The sequence below is a fragment of the Sphaerodactylus townsendi genome, linkage group LG03, assembly GCF_021028975.2.
Source record: "Sphaerodactylus townsendi isolate TG3544 linkage group LG03, MPM_Stown_v2.3, whole genome shotgun sequence".
Lineage (NCBI taxonomy): Eukaryota > Metazoa > Chordata > Lepidosauria > Squamata > Sphaerodactylidae > Sphaerodactylus > Sphaerodactylus townsendi.
In genome coordinates, this window is record NC_059427.1 from 419,690 (window position 1) to 438,044 (window position 18,355).

At 52.6% G+C, this 18,355-nt stretch overlaps 1 protein-coding gene across 1 annotated transcript; it reads left to right on the forward strand.

Annotated features, from left to right (window-relative positions):
* The first annotated feature begins 1,683 nt into the window (after positions 1 to 1,683).
* Positions 1,684 to 10,054, forward strand: LOC125429389 (class II histocompatibility antigen, M alpha chain-like). The gene is made up of 5 exons (XM_048490467.1): positions 1,684 to 1,790; positions 5,075 to 5,341; positions 8,821 to 9,092; positions 9,210 to 9,342; positions 9,978 to 10,054. Exons 1-5 carry the CDS (start codon positions 1,712 to 1,714, stop codon positions 10,052 to 10,054), a joined length of 828 nt encoding a protein of 275 aa, XP_048346424.1. The 5' UTR covers positions 1,684 to 1,711.
* Positions 10,055 to 18,355: the final 8,301 nt, after the last annotated feature.

The window sequence follows — 18,355 nt, forward strand, 5'->3', positions numbered from 1 at the left end:
ATAGTGCACTTCAACCATTAACCTTCTATTTCCCAGAAACAAAATTCCTCTCAAAGGTTGCTAGCGTGCGCGCTCTCTCACCTAACCTCGCAGTTCTGTGCAGAATTACTCTAGAGTGAGCCTGTTGATTTCAGTGGGCTTAGACGGGAGTAACTGTGCACAGGATGACGCCGGGTGCCTGCCACCCCCAGAAGTCTCAGAGTCTTGTCTTTCTGCTGCCTCACCAGAATTTCAACTACAGCCACTCAATGGAATCCATCCTCCCAGTGCAAAAACCCTAGTTGCTGGTCTTCACCTTGAAAGCACTACATCAGGGCTACTTTCCCAGGGGCCATATGCCCCTCCCAGGAGGAGGATCTACAAATCTGGATTATTGTTTTTTTCTGACTGCACCAGGCTAGAATCAGATTTCTCCCTCTTCTCACACAGCAAAATGGGAGTCCAGCCTCACCTGAAGGATTTGGTGGGTGGCCGGCACATGGGTCACCTGGGGGTTTATTTGATGTGCATCATAAACAGGTCTATACAAACGAAGGGGTCTGGTTGGGTACTGGAGTTTTATGCCCCACGTTTTGACTTTGGTATATTAGACCTCTCACCCTGTTTATTGCATCCACTTGCACACGGCGGTCCCCCCCCCCCCCCCCGAGTCTCAGTGAGAAAGGAGGACTTTGAATAACACAAATAAGAAAACTTGCTGGGAACTCCCCCTCCTCCTGGCCATGCCCCTCCCTCCGAGCTCTCCAGTCACAGCCAAGAGACCAGCTATTTTCTGGGTGGTCTTTCTGGAGCACCCTTCCAAGGAGACGAGGTCAATCTTTTCCCCCAACCGCTCGACAGCTGATTCTCTTGCGGAGTGGGCTATTTTTGAAGGAAAGTCACAGATCCTGCCTTCCTGCCTGCCCTCCTGCCCCCGTGGTTGGAGGGAGAGGCAGCATATCACTATTTTAATCAATAACTAACCCAGGGGGGCATTCAATGATCCTGTGGCGTAGTGGGTTGTAGTGGACAGGATGTGGGGGATCCCAGCCCTGGGCAGTCTGGCTCAAGACTCCCCCCCCCCCCAGAGAGCCCCTTGTCCTCCGTGAATCAGGTTGCACGCCAACACCCCACAGTGCGTGCCCCTACTACCGTATGAATCGCGAAACGAGGCAGGGCACCGGGATTTGTGGAAGGGCGTCCCACCCGGGAGGTGGTCCCTTTCCATCTCCAGGCCATGCCAATATAGGTGATTTCGCAGGGACACCCCCGCCCCCTTGGGAGGGACACGGCGGGAGGAGGGGGCTCTTGCTTTCCGCAGCTGGACGTTTGGAGCTTCCTGCTGCTCAGTGGTATATCGGGATCTCTGCTGTGGGTGATTTGGCTTCTTCTGAGTCATTTTTGCTGTCGTGACTATTGTTTTGCATCGCGATTTTTCAGGGTTCCGTGACCCGCCTCGTGGATCCTCTGATCCGCAGATGGAAGAGAAAACTTTCCCTGCGTCAACCAATGGGAGGGGCGGGCACTGCCCGGTCCTGGCGCTGAGGCCGAGCACCGCTGGCTGGCGAAATTGTCCATCTGTGCTCTTCAGCCAAGTTTCAGCTGCTTCTCCTTGGCAACAGGTGACAGAGCAGCGCAAAGAAAGGCTATTGGCTGGCCAGCAGGGGCCCTGCCTTCCTCCCTCTGCGGGGGGTTCACGCCCAGGCTCAGAGTTCCAGCGGGACAGGCAAGGATGTCGGCCGGGCGATGCGGCTGGGGGCTGGGGGTCTTGGCTTGGGCTTGGGGGGCAGCAGCCGTAGCCACCCTTCAAGGTAAAACTGTGAACTGGGTATATGTGTATAGGTGTGTCTGGTGTACACAGTCCCGTTGCGAAGAGTGCATAAGTGTGGATGTGAGGCTGTCAGTGTATTTTTGGGGGGAGGGGACGACAACATGCGGACTGTGAGCGGGAGGGGGTGCATCTCTTTCAGGGAGCCAGCAAGGTGTAGTTGTGGACTTTAACCTGATGAACCAGATGTGTTTCTCCGCTCCTCCACGTGCAACCCGTCGGGTGGCGTGGGGCTAGTTCCCCTTCTCTCCGCCCCACCTACCTCACAAGGTGTCTGTTGTGGAGAGTGGAGAAGTTTGTCAGCCACTTTGAGACTCCTTCGCAGGGTATAGATCCGGACTTCTACTGTGGGACCTGCTTCTCTGGCATCATGGCCCCGATTCCCGCCTTCTCCCGGAGGAGCCAGCCTCTTCTGCCTCTGGGGTCCTTTTGCAGACAAGACTTTGCTCAGCCCATCTCACCTGCCTGCCTGTCCCAAGTGCCTAACCTGTCTTTTGGGGTGGAGTTTGTTGCTGCTGCTGGTCACCTGGTTGGCCAGTTCTGTCCTCCCAGTCCTACTGCCCTGTTCGTTGGAGGGTTTCTGGTAGCTTTGGAGGGGGAGTATCAGAGAAGGCAGTTTTGACTTGCGGTTTATAGCATGTTCAGATGTTTTAATTGTCAGATCTGGGATTACAGAAATAAGGGATTTCTGCAAGCACAGCTGGGGCAGGAGGGTCCCAGTGCTGCATCCTTGAAAGCGGGGCGGGGGGGGGGGGATTTCACTCAAGGCCAAAGAACATGAGGCTCCTCCAAAGCTCCAGCCATTGCAGACTTTTTGAGTGCTCAGTCTTAGCTGGAACCATTTCTTACCTGTTTACTAAGCTGCTCCGAGCCCTTGTGGGGAGGGCAGCATATAAACAGAAATAAATAAATAATGCTAGCACGCTTCATCTTGCAAAGGGCCTCTTCAGCTGCCTTGCAAGGCAGGCGTGTTCATTACAAGAATGTCTTACAAGGCAGACATGTTCAGTGGCATTTGCTGTCTCAGGGTGATACAGAAGCAAAATTTTGGCTTTTTGGCACTTAGAACTACAGCCTGCATCTGGCCCCGTGAATGAAGGGCCAGGTGGACGGAGGGGGCAGGTTGTCTGTCCTGACTTACAGAAATTCTTACAGAAATTTGACCGAGGTATTAAGGGATGCTGCCGTGACGGAATTTGGCTTGGTTGGCATGATTGGCGCACCACTGTGTACCTCTTGAGAAGCCACGGGTTTCACGTTGAAGACCCGGGTGCCAACGGTGCCTAACCCTCTAATTATTTATCTCAGTTCTTTAAATGTTCCATTTGTACTTTGTGTCTGGTAGTAACACTTTGTATCACCAGTTTTGACCACTGAAGAAAGCCAAAGGGCCAAAATGCATTTGGTTTTGGGTCATAAAGTGGACTTTGTGCATTAAGTTATTGTGGTTTTATACACACAAGGCAGGCTATTATGGGCCTTCTGCTGTGAAGTTATGATTTTAATTTGAATAAACGGATTCGTATTTTTGCTATCTAGCAGTTCTTTAACGTAGTGGCCCTAATTCTCCTTGGCTTTTAAAGCTGTCCCAGATGCCGCCTTGCTTGAAAAGGAATGCACAGAGCAGTCTTGGTGACAGAGATACTGAGCCTCTGTTCTTTGGTCATTTGGTCAAAAAGTTTGTAGAGTTGGTTACAAATGGGCCCCCTTCCACACCCATGGGGGCTCTCTAACTGAGGTTCTGGACATTCAACCAGTTTTTTGGAGGCCAATCTCAGTATCCATGCGAAACTGCTTTCCACTTCCCACTTCCCCAGCCTGGCTAGCTTGGAAAACTGAGACCCTCACCCATAAAAGGGGAGCGGAATCTCGTGGTGGTCTCTGGGGATCTTCCCCTGGATCGTGGGCAAGAAAGCTCAGGGTGCCTCTAGAAGGCTACCAGTGACCGCGGAACCCCTCAGTCTTTTCCAAGGCGAGGCTTAGAAGTTATTGAAGGAAATAAAGGGGTGCAAGAACCAGAAAGGTGCTCCAGCATAAAACAGTGAAACTGTGGTGTTCGGAAGAAGAACCTGCACAGGAATACTTGCATGAGAGCAGAGGAGGGGAAGGCAAAAGAAAGCCGGGGCCCGAGTGAGAATGAAGCACCAGCGGACAGCCACAAGGAGAAGCCGGAGAGAGAGGGGCAGTCCAAAAAGGGGGAAGGAGATTTTTGCATGCCAAGACCCCTCAGTCTACTTTGCTGGGCAGGCAGCATTGTCTGTTGTGGGGATCCAGAGGTTGAGAGGAGGGGGGGCTTCAAACAGACCTTTCAGAGATCCCCAGGGAGGGATCCGCAAAATTCCTGACTGAGTTGGGGGGGAGGCAGTGGTGGGATCCAAACATTTTAGTAACAGGTTCCCATGGTGGTGGGATTCAAACTGTGGCGTAGCGCCAATGGGGCTGAGCAGGGCACAACGGGGGCGTGGCTGGGCATTCCGGGGGCGGGGCATTCCTGGGCGGGGCTGTGGCAAGGACTGCGCCGGTCCTTGGGCGGGAAATGAATGCACGCAGGCCCAGGCTGCCACGCACGCCGGTGCACCTCCTGCTAGACTGCTTCAAGTTCTGCGCGCGACTGCTGAGAGGAGGGGCGTCACTAAGGCAAAAATCATGTGGCAAAATCACCCATTAGTCACCCCCTCTCGGCACACACAAATAATTAGTAACCTACTCTCAGGAACCTGTGAGAACCTGCTGGATCCCACCTCTGGGGGGAGGGACTTCCTGGAAAGGTGGCAAAAGGGGACGACATCCAGGCCGGGTGGACCAAAGGGCTGGCAGGGTGGGAGCTTCCGCTGTGCCTGGAGGAGGCTGGGAGAGGTTCAGGGAAGGTCAGAAAAGGGGAATCAGCTCGTCTGGCTGCTTGACAGACATTAGATGTTGTGCTCAGGGAGATTTTTCTGGGGAAGCTCTCATTAGCTTAGCCTGCGGGGAGCTCGCCCCTCCCCTCCTCAAAAGGGAGGCATTGCTGGCTACCAACTTGGCTGCAGGGGCAAACTTAGCCGGGAGGGGAATCAGGGCAGACAGCACAGGTTTAGGTGGGAAGAGGGGCTCAGGTAACAGCACGGTGGATCTAGCCTAGCTGTGATTCTGCGAGTGTTCGGTTGTGTGGGGTGAGGGATGGGCCTCGGTGGCACATGAGGGTGGGCCTGCTGGATTGACCTGGGAAGGGGGTGGGCGTGGGCTTCTCTCCCGCCCCCTCTCACCCGCCTTCCCCCCTCCCTTCTCTAGAGGAGCCCGTCCACCTCTTCTCCCAGGTCTTCTTCTGCCAGAAGGACTCTCCGTTTTTCGGCTTGGCCCAGTCTCTGGACGATGACCAGCTGTTCTGGTTCGACTTCCCCAATTCGAGCTGGCACTCGCGCCTGCCGGACTTTCGTCCTGAGCTGCCCAGCCGGGTGCCCAAGGCCAACGTCAGCTCCCAGCACGAGCTCTGCAGGAACTTGCTGTTATTGCTCTCGAACTTTTCTGATCAACACGGAGAAATGCCTGAAGCGAGAGGTAAGAGCTGCTCCGGTGCCCCACAGTGGCCCCAGCTAGAAGCCCTCTTTAAGTTCTCATAGGAGGGTCTGCCCCCTGAGGAGCCCAAGGTAGAGTGTGTGGTTCACAATAATCTTGCGAGGTAGGCTAGCCTGGAATAGGTGGGACTGGCTCAAGTGAACTTCTGTGCGGCAAAAGGTGGATTCAAACCTGGGTCTCCCAAAGTCTATGTAACCTCTTTCTGTGGGTTCTGTGGGGCAGAACTTGGAAGGAGTTGCAAAGAACTAAATTTAAAACAAAACAGTTTACTTCTCTTAACAAATAACACTTTTAACATTAACATTTAACATTAACAATTTACAGTCCTTTTAGGTTGCATTTTCAAGTCCTTATATTAACAGTCCACTGATAATTTACAGTCCACTGAACGCTCTTCCACCAGCTGTCCGAGCCCTGCGGGATCTTAATGAGTTCCACAGGGCCTGCAAGACGGAGCTGTTCCGCCAGGCCTTTGGGGAGTCCAGCCGTTGATGGGGGGCCCCTTCTCCTCTCTCCTTCCCCCTTTTCCTTCTATAACATCAAATGGATCCTACCACCCTTTCCTTTTGGGGTTTGAGGGAACTTGATAGTAGGCGCCATCTTTTGTATTAATTTTGTATTAAATTTAATAATGCTGCATTTTAATGGGGAGGGTTTATACATATATATTTTCAGAGCCTGTATTAACTAATATTTGACAGATTTAATCTGATATATGCGCTCTATTTATACGCTGTTCACCGCCCTGAGCCCTTCGGGGGAGGGCGGTCTATAAACCTAAATAATAATAATAATAATAATAATAATAATAATAATAATAATAATAATAATAACAACAACAACAACAACAACAACCCTTCCCACTAGTTCCCAACAACTTTGCAGTTACCTTAAACAAGGTGTTAAGAGCTTATAAAGAATTAAATCAAGGTCCCAGCCTGGTAGCCTTGCTTCCACAAAAAGGTACACCCTGACAATTCTGGACTCGAATCCAGCTCTGTTATTATTATAGTGGAATAAGGAATTCTGCCCTATCGATCAGCCATTGGGTGTTTGAAGTGGAAGCCACAACCAGACTTGTTCACTGGTATTAATGTTTAAAAGGTCTTAGGACCTCAGTCTCCTGCACCAGTGAAAACAGGCAAACCCTTGACCCACGGATGTAAAATTAGTGCAAATGAAGGGTATCCCAGCTGAAAGGGAGATGTTTCAGCACTAGACAGAGAGCTGCAAGCACTGAGGGGCTTCCGGCATTAAGGGGCCAGCGCTGAAAAGTCCTGTCTCTACAGAAGATCCAGTGGGACCCAACAGCACTCCCTTCCCTGAAGGGCCCTGATCCCTGTCACCTGCAACACCCAACAGAAGTAGCCAATTGGCCGTGCTGGCAGGGGTTGATGGGAATTGTAGTCCATGAACATCTGGAGTGCCATAGGTTGGCCACCCCTTAATATAACTCGTTGTTGCAGTGCTAGATTTTATGACGGTAGCTATTTCTGGAAGAAAAGCACAATTCAAAATTCACTCAGTCTGTAAGGAGTTGCAGCAGGTGATTATTATTGCAGAAGTTGTGATTTATTTATTATGCAGGATTGCACAAGCAGCCAGTGAATGTGTTGTGGCCTCTCTTGCACAGTCTCTGGGGGGAAGGGTTTGGGAACCACGTTTCCATGTTGCATCATCTTACACTCCTTCAGCCAGTCAAGAGACTGTCATTAAGAACATAAGAACATAGGAAAGAGCCTGCTGGATCAGACCAGAGTCCATCTAGTCCAGCACTCTGCTACTCGCAGTGGCCCACCAGGTGCCTTTGGGAGCTCACAGGCAGCATGTGAAAGCAGTGGCTTGCTGCTGCTGCTGCTGCTCCTGAGCACCTGGTCTGCTAAGGCATTTGCAATCTGAGATCAAGGAGGATCAAGATTGGGAGCCATAGATCGACTTCTCCTCCATAGAATCTCTCAAAGCCCCTTTGCAGAGCTATCCAGGTTAGGTAGTGCATCCCGCCCCTCCTGTGGCAGCATATTCCAAACACCAATCACACGTTGTGTGAAGAAGTGTTTCCTTTTATTAGTCCTAATTCTTCCCCCCAGCATTTTCAATGGATGCCCCCTGGTTCTAGTATTGTGAGAAAGAGAGAAACATTTCTCTTTGTCAACATTTTCTATCCCATGCATAATTTTATAGACTTCAATCCATCCCCCCCTCAACCGCCTCACTCTCCAAACTAAAGGAGTCCCAAAAGCGCTGCAGCCTCTTCTCATAGGGAAGGTGCTCCAGTCCCTCAATCATCCTTGTTTGCCCTTCTCTGCACTTTTTCTATCTCCTCAATATCCTTTTTGAGATCACGGCGACCAGAACTGGACACGGTACTCCAAGTGCGAGTGCTTTTCGGCTTTATATAAGGGCATGACAATCTTTACCCCGGTTTATTCTCAATTCCTTTTCTAGTAGTCCCCAGCACAGAGTTTACCTTGTTCACAGAGGCCATGCATTGAGTTGGCATTCCCATGGAACTATCAACTAAGACGCCTTAAATCCCTTTCCTGGTCTGTGACTGATAGCACTGACCCTTGGCAAGCGATATTATGTGAAGTTTGGATTTTTTTTTTTATGCATCACTTTGCATTTTGCTGCATTGAACAGCATTTGCCATTTCTTAGCCCACTCACCTAATTTATCAAGGTCCGCTTGGAGCTCTTCGCAATCCTTTGTGGTTCTCACCACCCTACATAATTTGGTATCATCTGCAAACTTGGCCACCACGCTACCCACCCCTACTTCCAGGTCATTTATGAATGAGTTAAAGGAGCACTGGTCCCAAAGCGGATCCTTAGGGACTTCCACTCCCGACATCTCTCCATTGTGAGAACTTCCCATTTATACCCACCCTTTGCTTCCTGTTTCTCAACCAGTTTTTAATCCATAGGAGGACCTCCCCTATCATTCCTTCATTGCTGAGTTTTCTCAACAGTCTCTGGTGAGGAACTTTGTCAAAAGCCTTTTGGAAATCCAAGTAGACAATGTCCACTGGTTCCCCCTTATCTACATGTCTGTTTACACCCTCAAAGAACTCTAGTAAGTTTGTAAGACAGGGCTTGCCTCTGCAAAAGCCATTCTGACTCTTCCTCAGCAGGTCTTGCTTTTCTACAGGTTGGATAATTTTATCTTTAATGATAGATTGTACTAATTTACCAGGAACAGATGTCAAACGGGCTGGCCTGTAATTTCCCGGGACACCCCACCCCCCCGACCCTTTCTTAAAGTTTGGTGTGACATTGGCCATCTTCCAGTCTTCAGGGATGGAGGCAGATTTCAGGGATAAGTTGCATAAGTCCTTGACATAAGTCATTGGGAAGGAGGATGGACTAGATGGCCCTTTAGGTCCCTTCCAGCTCTATGTTTCTATCGCATGGCTTCCTGAGAGCCAAAGGCCTCAATAGCTCCCTTGGTTCCTCTTCCTGCAGGTAACCCACAGATCTCAGTCTTCACTCGCTACCCACTCAAGCTTGGAAAGGCCAACACCCTTATCTGCTCCATCACCAACCTCTTCCCGCCGTCGGCTGATGTCACCTGGGCGCGGAACGGGGAGCCGGTGACCCAGGGGGTGTCCACCACTTCGGTCTACCCTGTGAACTGGCTGAGCTTTGAGCTCTTCTCCCTGCCCAGAAGTGACCCCCCCCAGGATGGAGGCGTGTACAGCTGCATCGCCCAGAACCAGGGAGACCTCTCTGGCGGTGTGGCCTGCACAGAGTCCAGGCCACGTTCTCCCACTTCCCTTGTCCCATTGAGTGTCCTGTGGAGCCCCAATCCACAGACTGCTTAAACCACCATTCCTGTATGTCTCCCCCAGCAGGTCCCCACCCGGTCCTGTTCCATCAGCAGACTTCCACAGGCGGTCGTAATTCAAGTGGCCTTCGCCTTGGGCATTGTGTTTGTGTTCCTGGGAATCGTCCTGATTGTCAAGTCTAGGAGGCCCAGGAGTGCAGGTAGGCCAGGAGGCCGGGGTCCCGAGAGGAGGGGGCTGGTTTCCTCCCCCCCCCCCCCCCCCCCCCACCCCCCGGCTCCAAGAGCTGATGGGCAACAGCATGCTTTTAATCCCAGGGGGGGGGTAGCAGAGGCAGCCCTGAGGCAGAGCTAGACCCTGGGCAAAACCTGAGTTGGATGCCCCCCCCCCCCCATGGGCGGCCACTCCACCATGACCAAATTTTTTTTGCACCAGGACATTGGTGCCTTCAGGGGGTTTGGGGCTACACTCAAAGGTGTAGCCCCATCTCCTATTAGCTCCCATTGGAAACAATGGGGGATAGGGGCACCCCCTTTGGGAGTCCATAACTTTGGACTCCCTGAACCAAACTTCACCAAACTTGGGGGGTAGCATAAGGACAGTCCCCTGATGATATGCTGAAATTTTGGTGCTGCTAGCCTAAAAACTGCACCCAGGAGCCACAAATGAAGGAAACCACTTAAATGCCAAAACAGACCCAACATTTTGAGTGCCCCCCCACAAGGTGATGCCCTGGGCGGCTACCCGCCTGCCCAATGGGCATTGCAGCCAGTTTTAATTAACACAATTCAAGTCACCCCTAGGCCTCTCGCGGCCTCCTTCAGCTGCTCCCCCCAGATGAGGGCTCCCCAGCCAACTATCGGGGTTGCCCTTCACTCCCCAAGAAAAAGGGCGCCTCCAGTCATGCCTTGTGAAGGAATCCCACTACCCATGCCAGCTTGGCTAGGGACCCGGAGGCCTCTTGCTACTGTTTTTGGGGAAGGATTTGTTTGCTCTACTTTTTCTGGTATCTTACAACATGGTTGACTGGCTTGAGCTCTCCAGAGCTCTGACCTGCAGTTCTCCTGCCGTCTTCTCACACCACGTGAAGGCCTGGGGAGCCTGGATTGTTTTGGGGGCTGTCTGGGCGGATTGGTGGGTGGGGCCCTCTTCAAGGGAAGGGCTAGGGGTCTCCAACACCATTATTCCGGGGGCCACCGTGCTGGGCGGAGGATACCCAACTGTGCCGGCAGGACTGGGGCCTGGCGAGATTTGGAGCAGCTCCAGGTGACCAGACCTGACTGGCACTCGGCCGCTTTGGCTCCGGGCACCCCGTGCTTTAGAAATAGCATCTCCCCTCCCCCTCCCCTTGCCCCCAAAATGGCCAGCTCTGAAAGCCGACTCCAAAGGGAATGTGTCATGGCACCAATGAGACCTTCCCGAAATTCTGAGCAGGCAGGGCAAACCCGCGATCCGGTCCGGGCAGGACCCCCAATGCCCAAACCCTGGCTGCAGTGGCCGGGGTGGGGGGGAGGGCAAAGGCACTCTTCCGTTCTGTGGGCAGAGCTGGTGGGGCAGAGGCAGGAAGCAGCTGCTACCAGATGGGGCAGGAGGGCACTCCAAACTGCGCCATAGCGTGCCATCCCCTCTCCTGTGTCTTGTCTCCTCTCCAGAGTGTCTCTCTAGGGCAGGGCTGTTGAATTCATTTGTTGAGGGCCAGATATGACATAAGTGTGACTTGGCTGAGCTGGGCTGGGTCCCAGAGGGGGATGGGGGGGGTTGCTGTCTTGGCTGGCCCAGAACGGCACCGGGGGGGGGGGAGGGTAGCGCAGCTGGACCGACAGACCACACAGGGTGGGGGGACAGCCTTGAGGGGGCTTATCAGGCCCATGAGCCAGCTGAGGCAGCATCCCTCCCCCCTCCAGATGGGTAATGAGCCCCTTCAAGGGGCCAAATCAAAACCCCGGGGCCACATGTTTGACACCCCTGTTTGAGTGTCAGGAACAGTGGTGGGATCCAAAAATTTTAATAACAGGTTCCGATGGTGGTGGGATTCAAACAGTGGCACCGCCGCCGCACACACGCGCCTCCAGTCCCTATTGGGCAGGGAGATTGCTTTAGGAACCCCTTCTCGGCACTCAGAAAAAATTAGCAACCACTTCTAGAGAAGTGGTGAGAACTGGTTGGATCCCACCTCTGGTCAGGAAGAGCTCTGGACATGTGGTCTAGTGGTGAATGGGGGTGGGGCTTGTCTTCTGTGTCCAGCAGGAGTTTTGCCCTTTGGGCCCTTCCCTTAAGGATAAGGTGACCAGATGGTCACCTTTGTGAATCGGGACGGGGGTAGGCGGCTGCGTGCGTGCGCATGCGAGCACGGCTGCAGGAGCGCACTGCCTTCTGGGGCTTGCCGTTTCCTGCCCTGTCACAGAAGGCAGTGTGGCAGCCTCCCAAAAATCAGGAAAATTTAAATGACAAATTATTTGAAGGCGGGACTGTCCCGTCAAAAGCGGGACGTCTGGTCAGCCTGCTTAAGGATCCATTTGCCTCTTGGGGTGCAGAAGGAAGGGGGGGGACGAAGGGGGCAGGCCAAGAAACCCCCTCTACGCGCAAGGGCCGTGTTCTGAAGCCGGACTCTCTTCCCCAGAGTGAATGGCCAAGTCGTCAGGCTGAAGACAAGCTGCTCCTCACCCCTGGCTGCAGAGAGCGTCAGTCGTCCAGTCCCATCCGGCGCCCTGCAGGACTCTCCGGGAATGGCTTGCCGGCCAGATTGTGCCAGATTGCCCCTCTGCGGCACGGCTGCTTTACCCCCCGCCTGAGACTCCCCTCCAATCCCCCCCATTGTAGGAGCAGTTGGCCATGCTGGGGTGGGGTGGGGGCATCAAGCTTCTCCCTGCAGAGACCCCCTCTCCGCTGGGCTGCCCATCCCCCCTCCTACCAGTTCCCCGGTGACTTTTCCCATGCGTGGAGGGAGGCTCCACAGTGGTGCCCGTGGTGGACAGCCAGGAGTCCAATTTGGCTCCAGGCTGATTTTCTGAGGGATTTGGCGGCTGATATGCCCCCCTCTTGGGGCGAGCCGGAGGGAGTGCCAGTTTCTGGGGCTGCTTTCCTTCCCCGGTGTGGGAATATCCTTGGCCCGAGGGGGTGGGGGGAGGCATCTCCAGCCCCCCCCAACCCTCACACCCAGCAGAGAGGGGCATATCCTTGGCATTACTCACACAGCCAGTGAGAGCAGGAGTCTCTCAGGGGAAGTCTTTGGGGCTGAAATTTTTGGGATTTGCATTAAAAAAAAGCGAACCTGTTTCTTATAGTTCAATAAATAAAATTTCTTCTTAGAGAGTACGTAGTCTGCCTCCCCACTTCCTCTGCTTGATGATTTAATCTCTGTCGAGGTCCACACCCCTCCTGCCCCTATGGGCACCGGTGGAATCCTGACAGTCCACGTGGTGGAGCACAGCCTTGTGATGGCTGCCACGGGAGGCCGGGCCAACCCCAGAATGATTGCCACAGCATAATTTGGGTCACATAGTGAAGAACTCTGCGCTGTAATGGCAGCTGCTGCCAAAGCAACATTTTTTTTAAATCTACCCAGCCAATAAGAAGTGTTGCGGGGGAAAGTCCCGGGCGGCACGACGCATCTTCTAAAAACACCGAGTCAGGGGTGTCGCTGGCTGCGCTCACAGGCACCGTGTTTATACCATACTGTTAAAAGTGCCATAGTGTAAATTGAAGCTCATATGTCTTCCCAGAGAACTGATGTTGTACATGGGAATGTTGAGTTGTAGCAATCCGCCTTCATTGTGGGGTGGTATGGTCCAAGATGGGTGGGGCGGGGGTGGGAATGGAGAATATCACATGATTCTCTGACTTGATTCTTTAAAACAAAATCCAAGTTTTGGAACATGTAAACCAGTGATAAAAAAGAGTGCCCCTGAGCGTGTCGAGAGTGCCTGTCGTCTACACTGAGGATCCACCACTTCTGCCGATGCAGAATGCACTCTGTGGTTAGGGGAGGGGACAGCAGGTATAGCAGAATTAAGAAGAAGAAGATGAAGGAGGAGGAGGAGGAGGAGGAGCCGCCCCCACCCCTTTTCTCTCCTGTAAGGAGTCTGAAAGGGGCTTACAAACTCCTTCCCTTCCTTTCCCCACAACTGACCCCTTGGGAGGTAGGTGGGGCTGAGAGGGTTCTGAGAGGACCGTGGCGGACACAAGGACACCAGCAGGAATGGGGGGTGGGTGGGGAATCATGCCCGGTTATTCAGATTGGAGTCCACCTGCTCTTCGCCACCACACCTCGCTGACCCACGCCCTCAGCAAGGGATTCCTTCTCTGTTCCTTTCCTGAGACCCAACAACAATTTCTCTTGCTGCTCTTATCTGCAGCACCACTAAGTCCAATTTGTTGGCATATTATGGGAAGCTCTTCCTTTTCTGAGGGGGTAAAGTTCGGGGGCACCACCCCAGATGGCAGGTGGGGGCTCTCCTGGTGGAACTCTCCACGTAAAAAATGTAAACCCAACAGACAGGAGAGGAGGGAGCCACTCCAGATGTGGAGAAAATTCAACTGGGACAGCAAAAGTCTTCCCCAGTTGAATCCTCGCCTGCTGTGTCGCCTTTCAAGGTAACTCCAAAGACGCAGCCCCGCCCTTCACAGGCCGGCTATGAACGGGAACCGGATAGCGGAAGGAAAAGTCTCCTGCCACTAAACATAACCTGGGCTGTGGGGAACTCCTGGGGGGGGGGGGGGGCTGCAGTTTTCGAAGAGGAAGTGGCCGGGTGTGTGTGTGAGAGAGAGAGAATGTGTGGGTGTTAGCATCTCCCCCCACCACACACACACACAAATATGTGGCCGTAGGTTCTGACCCGGGAATTAGCCCATGTGTTTTCACAGGGGGTGGAAAACTGCAATCTGTTGTCTAAGGAGGTGAATAACCTGCTCAGTAAGAAATGGACAAGAGATGAGATTTAGAAAGAAACAACAGACCTTTATTGGTAGGACTTGCTGCGACGTCGAGTGGGAAACTTCTGAGCAAAGGCTGGTAATACTAAGTCAAAAGCCTGGAGGGGCAGCCCAGCCATTTCCTCCTGATCAGGCAAAAACAAGTATCACAACAACAACAAAAACTGAACAACAACAAAATCAACCCAAGCAACTCCAGTTTGCAGCCAGAGTTACTTTGAAGCCGCAGGAGATCTAAATGTGAGAAAAACAGGGCATAGTCCAGAGGAGAAGTGAAATCCATGTGGAAAGAAGCCCCTGTTGTTCTGGTGAAACCGGAGCCCGGCTGGATCCAGTCCAATTCCGAAGGGCCTGCAAGACGGAGGCACACAGGGACGGTGGGCAGTGTTCAAAGTGGCCTCTCTCTTCTTCCCCTCCTCCCGGAGTTAGGGACTGGATCTGTCCTGGTTGCCTTCTAGCATAGTTGCCAGTTTAGGCCATCCCCCCCCCCCCGCCCCCCAGGGGAGACTGCAACGTGCACCAACTATTACGAACTATATTTTTCTGCTGTCGAAGGCGTTCGTGTCCAGAATCAAGCAGCTGTTCTGGGTTTTCTGGGCTGTGTGGCCGTGGTCTCATAGCGTTTTGCTCCTATGGAGCAAACAAATCTTAGCATAGAGACAAACAAATCTTACCATGACATGCCTCTGAAAGTCATAGTTGCAGGTGAAATGTTGGGAGCAAAAGATACCACACCGCTGTCACACGGTCCGGAAAACCCACAACAGCCAACTGCATTTTTGGCGGTGTTTTAAAATTCAGTTGATATATGCTTTATTATTATATATGATAAACTGGATGTAAACTGCCGTGGACCCCGTTTGCCAGGGGAAGGCGGACGTATAAATAAAAATTTCAAATCAATTTGGATGTGAGGCCTAAACAGGAGGAAGGTTAAGATGATGATGAAGAAGAAGAACAGTTTGGATTTATCCCCCCTTTTCTCTCCTGTAAGGGGTCTCAAAGTGGCTTACAAACTCATTTTCCCTTCCTCTCCCCACAACAGATACTTTGTAAGGCAGGCGGGGCTGAGAGAGTTCTGAGAGAACTGTGACTGGCCCAGGGTCACCCAGCAGGCTTCATGTGGAGGAGCAGGGAAACAAATCCAGTTCTCCAGATTAGAGTCCGGCTGCACTTAACTGCCACACCATGCTGGTGTCTGCATAGGAATCAGGCTGGAAGAAAGAGGGATCCGGGACCACTGGGAAACTGGAATGCAAACTCCAATTCACAGCCTGAAATAACGCTTTTAAAAGCCATTGGGATGGTAAAGGTAGAAGTTGGGCAGGGAAGGTGGGGTGGAGTCAAAAAGACTGTGGAAAGATCGATCTCTCAATTTGGGCACTTTAGAGAAGCAAGGAGGAGCCAGCAGCACGGGGGGGTTAATGGGCGAGCTTGGTATTCCAGGGCTCCGGGGGCTGTGGTGGGGGAGGAGAGACTGAACACAGATCTTAAACAGAGATGAGATGGGGTTCTCTCCCCCCCCCCCCCGCCATTATACATATGAGAGCTCAATCACTCTGATCACCGGAACTTGGGGAACAGGAAGGAGTCAACAGCATGAAGGGGGGGTTTGAGGGGGAAGGCGTGCAAAGCATTGCAAGGGAGTGGGTGGAGGGAGGGAAGAACTCCAGGGCAAATCTGCCCTTCTCTGGTGGTTAACCAAGATTTTAAATTCACTACAAGCAGTTTCACTTTGGGCTTTGGTTAGGAGTGGAAAGTGAAAAGTGGAGTTCCAGAAAATACATCTGTATTAAGAAGTCCTGCTGCGGCAAACACAGGTCTGCACTATACAGCAAGGGCTTTGTGCATAATCGGCCTCTTCGTGCTTTCACTTCCTCGAAATTCTGAGGCACCTGCTGTGGTAGGTCTTTCAGCAGTGTTGAATGTAGGTTGTTTTGAGGCTGCATTGTCTCTGGACTGTGGGGCTGGTGGGGTACCATCCCCCCTTGGGGAGTGGTAGTCAGGAGTGGTGTTGTGTGACACAGGGGCGTGACGTGGGGGTATTAATGGAAGGCTTTGCTGCTTATGCTTTAGTTGTGGCAGTAGAAGTCTCAATGCTTATTCCTGATGCTGTTTCATAATAAAGAAACCATCCAAACACAGGCTCTCGTTATTGGACACTCCAGGAGCACGACACCCCCCCCACCCCCAAGATAGGTGGCTTCTGTGCCCCAGCTAATAGCAGGCTGGAGTGGGGGGGAGGCATAGGGGCCTCAACCCTTCCATCTATTGGGAAGGGGGGGTTGGTGCTGAAAACCTCTATGTAAAACTAGGAACCTGGGCTGTTCTCGGAACAGTTGTAAGGAACCAGTAAAGTCCAGGCCAAAAGTAACTTTTCAAGTTCTTTATTGAGCTGGCATTCTAAGTCACCCACAAGCAACCAGGGAACTGACCCTCCAACGCTCAATTATTCTCCTTTTACCGGCTCCCCACCAGTTCCCTACCAATGTTAAGATAAACACCTTTAGTTCTCACCCAAAAACCTCCTTGAAACAGTTTCACACAGACAGACAGAAGAAACAAGAGATACAGATAATAGAAAGGCTTCCAATCTGGGCTTCCCGCCAACTTTGTCAGAAGGAAACCTTCCAAGGTTAAACAGCAACTTTACAACAGTCAGTATCAAGTAAGAAATTCTCCAGGGTGATTCATTATCGCTCTTACTGTTGATCATCGCCATGATGCCGCTAATAGTAATTTTCAAGAAAACGAAGTTGGGGTATCAATCAAAAACTCAGAAAAAAATCTCACCTTTGCTGCACAAGGATGATTTGAGGATCTACAGCAAATCAGAGGCAGAAATCCAGTCACTAGTGAACATAGTCTGAATATTCAGCTCAGACACTTTAATGGAGTTTGGCCTGGAAAAGTGCCCCACTGTGGCGATAAAGAGGGGCGAGATCATTGAGAGGGGCAGCACAGAAATGCCGGAAGGCCGACTAATTAGGTGCAGCTGAAGGAAAGCCTATAAATGGGGCTCCCTAGAGACTCCATGCTCAGGTGCAATCCACCTCTCAAGACCAAGATCCCCAAGGATCCAGGGGGCGACGGGACGCATCACCCATCCTTAGTGACCTGAGACTACAACTCAAAGACATCCCATAAAACTCATGGGCAGCGATTCAAGGCAGACAAAAGGAAATACTTGTTTGCACAGCGAGTGATTAAAATGTAGTGATGGCCGCAGGTATCAGACAGCTTTCAAAGGGGACCACACAGATCCAGGGAGGAGAGGTCTAGCAGTGGCTATTAGCCGTGGTATCTAAAGGGAGCCTCCACATTCAGGGGCAGTCAACCTGTGCATCTCAGGGCCAGGAGGCATCATGGGGGGAAGGCCCCAGCCTGCCCACTGAGGCTGGGGGCTGGTTTTGCCCCAGGGGTGCTGCTGCCAGACAGCCAATCAGGAGCACCAACTGCTGGGCAGGGCTCAGTCCCCTTGCCCCCCCCCCCAAAAAAAACCCTTCTCTGGCCTCTTCTGGCCACACAGCTGGGGGTCCCCTTCAGCTCCTCCTGAGGCTCACAAGGACTAGCAACCCTCAGGCTTGGGGACGGGGCTACTGAGGCGCGGGAGGCGGCAGGAGGGGGGCCAGGAATGCTTTATTGGGTCAGAAAGTGCAACAAGTTTCTTTGGAGTTTTTCTGAATTCAGGGGAACAGCTGTTCATCACTCGCAGGCACATCTGGAACGGAAGGGAATGGGTGTTTTACACCCCCCAAAAGATCAAATACGGAGGTAGCACCGGAGAATTTAAGGATCCAGACATGTGTGTGTGTGGGGGGGGGAGAGAGAATCTTCACCGCTGTCTGCAAGGTTGGCCTGCAGGGGAGGGGGTCCCTGCTGTGTTCCTGCCCCAGTATAGGGGGGGTTCCCCTCCCCCATGCCACGATTCTGCGTAGGTGGCTCAGAAGCAGCCAGGAGTCCTGAGGTGTGGCCTCCTGCTGAGATCAGCCAGGTAAGGAGGCGTCTGAGTTCTCGTGGAGCTAGGAGTCGACTGTGGAAGGAAGGAAGGGGGAGGTGATTATGGGGCTTGCCCCTCTGACCAGCAGTCTGTCCCTGCCTGGAGCCAGGCAGATTCCTCCAGGCAACCCTCCCCACCCAGCCAGGGATACTGCAAGGTAGGCTGCCTGTGCAGGTGGAGGTTCCATCCATCTACTGGTTGGTGGAGTAAATCCCACAAATAAAGCATCCCCGCCCTCCCCTTTGCAGCTGGGGTGCAGCACCCCAGTAACTCAGGGCTNNNA

Coding starts and splice junctions, on each gene's coding strand:
- LOC125429389 (XM_048490467.1), top strand. CDS start 1,712: ATGTCGGCCGGGCGATGCGGCTGGGGGCTGGGGGTCTTGGCTTGGGCT. Junction 9,093..9,209: donor AGGGAGACCTCTCTGGCGGT/GTGGCCTGCACA, acceptor CTCCCCCAGCAG/GTCCCCACCCGGTCCTGTTC. Junction 9,343..9,977: donor TAGGAGGCCCAGGAGTGCAG/GTAGGCCAGGAG, acceptor TGCTCCCCCCAG/ATGAGGGCTCCCCAGCCAAC.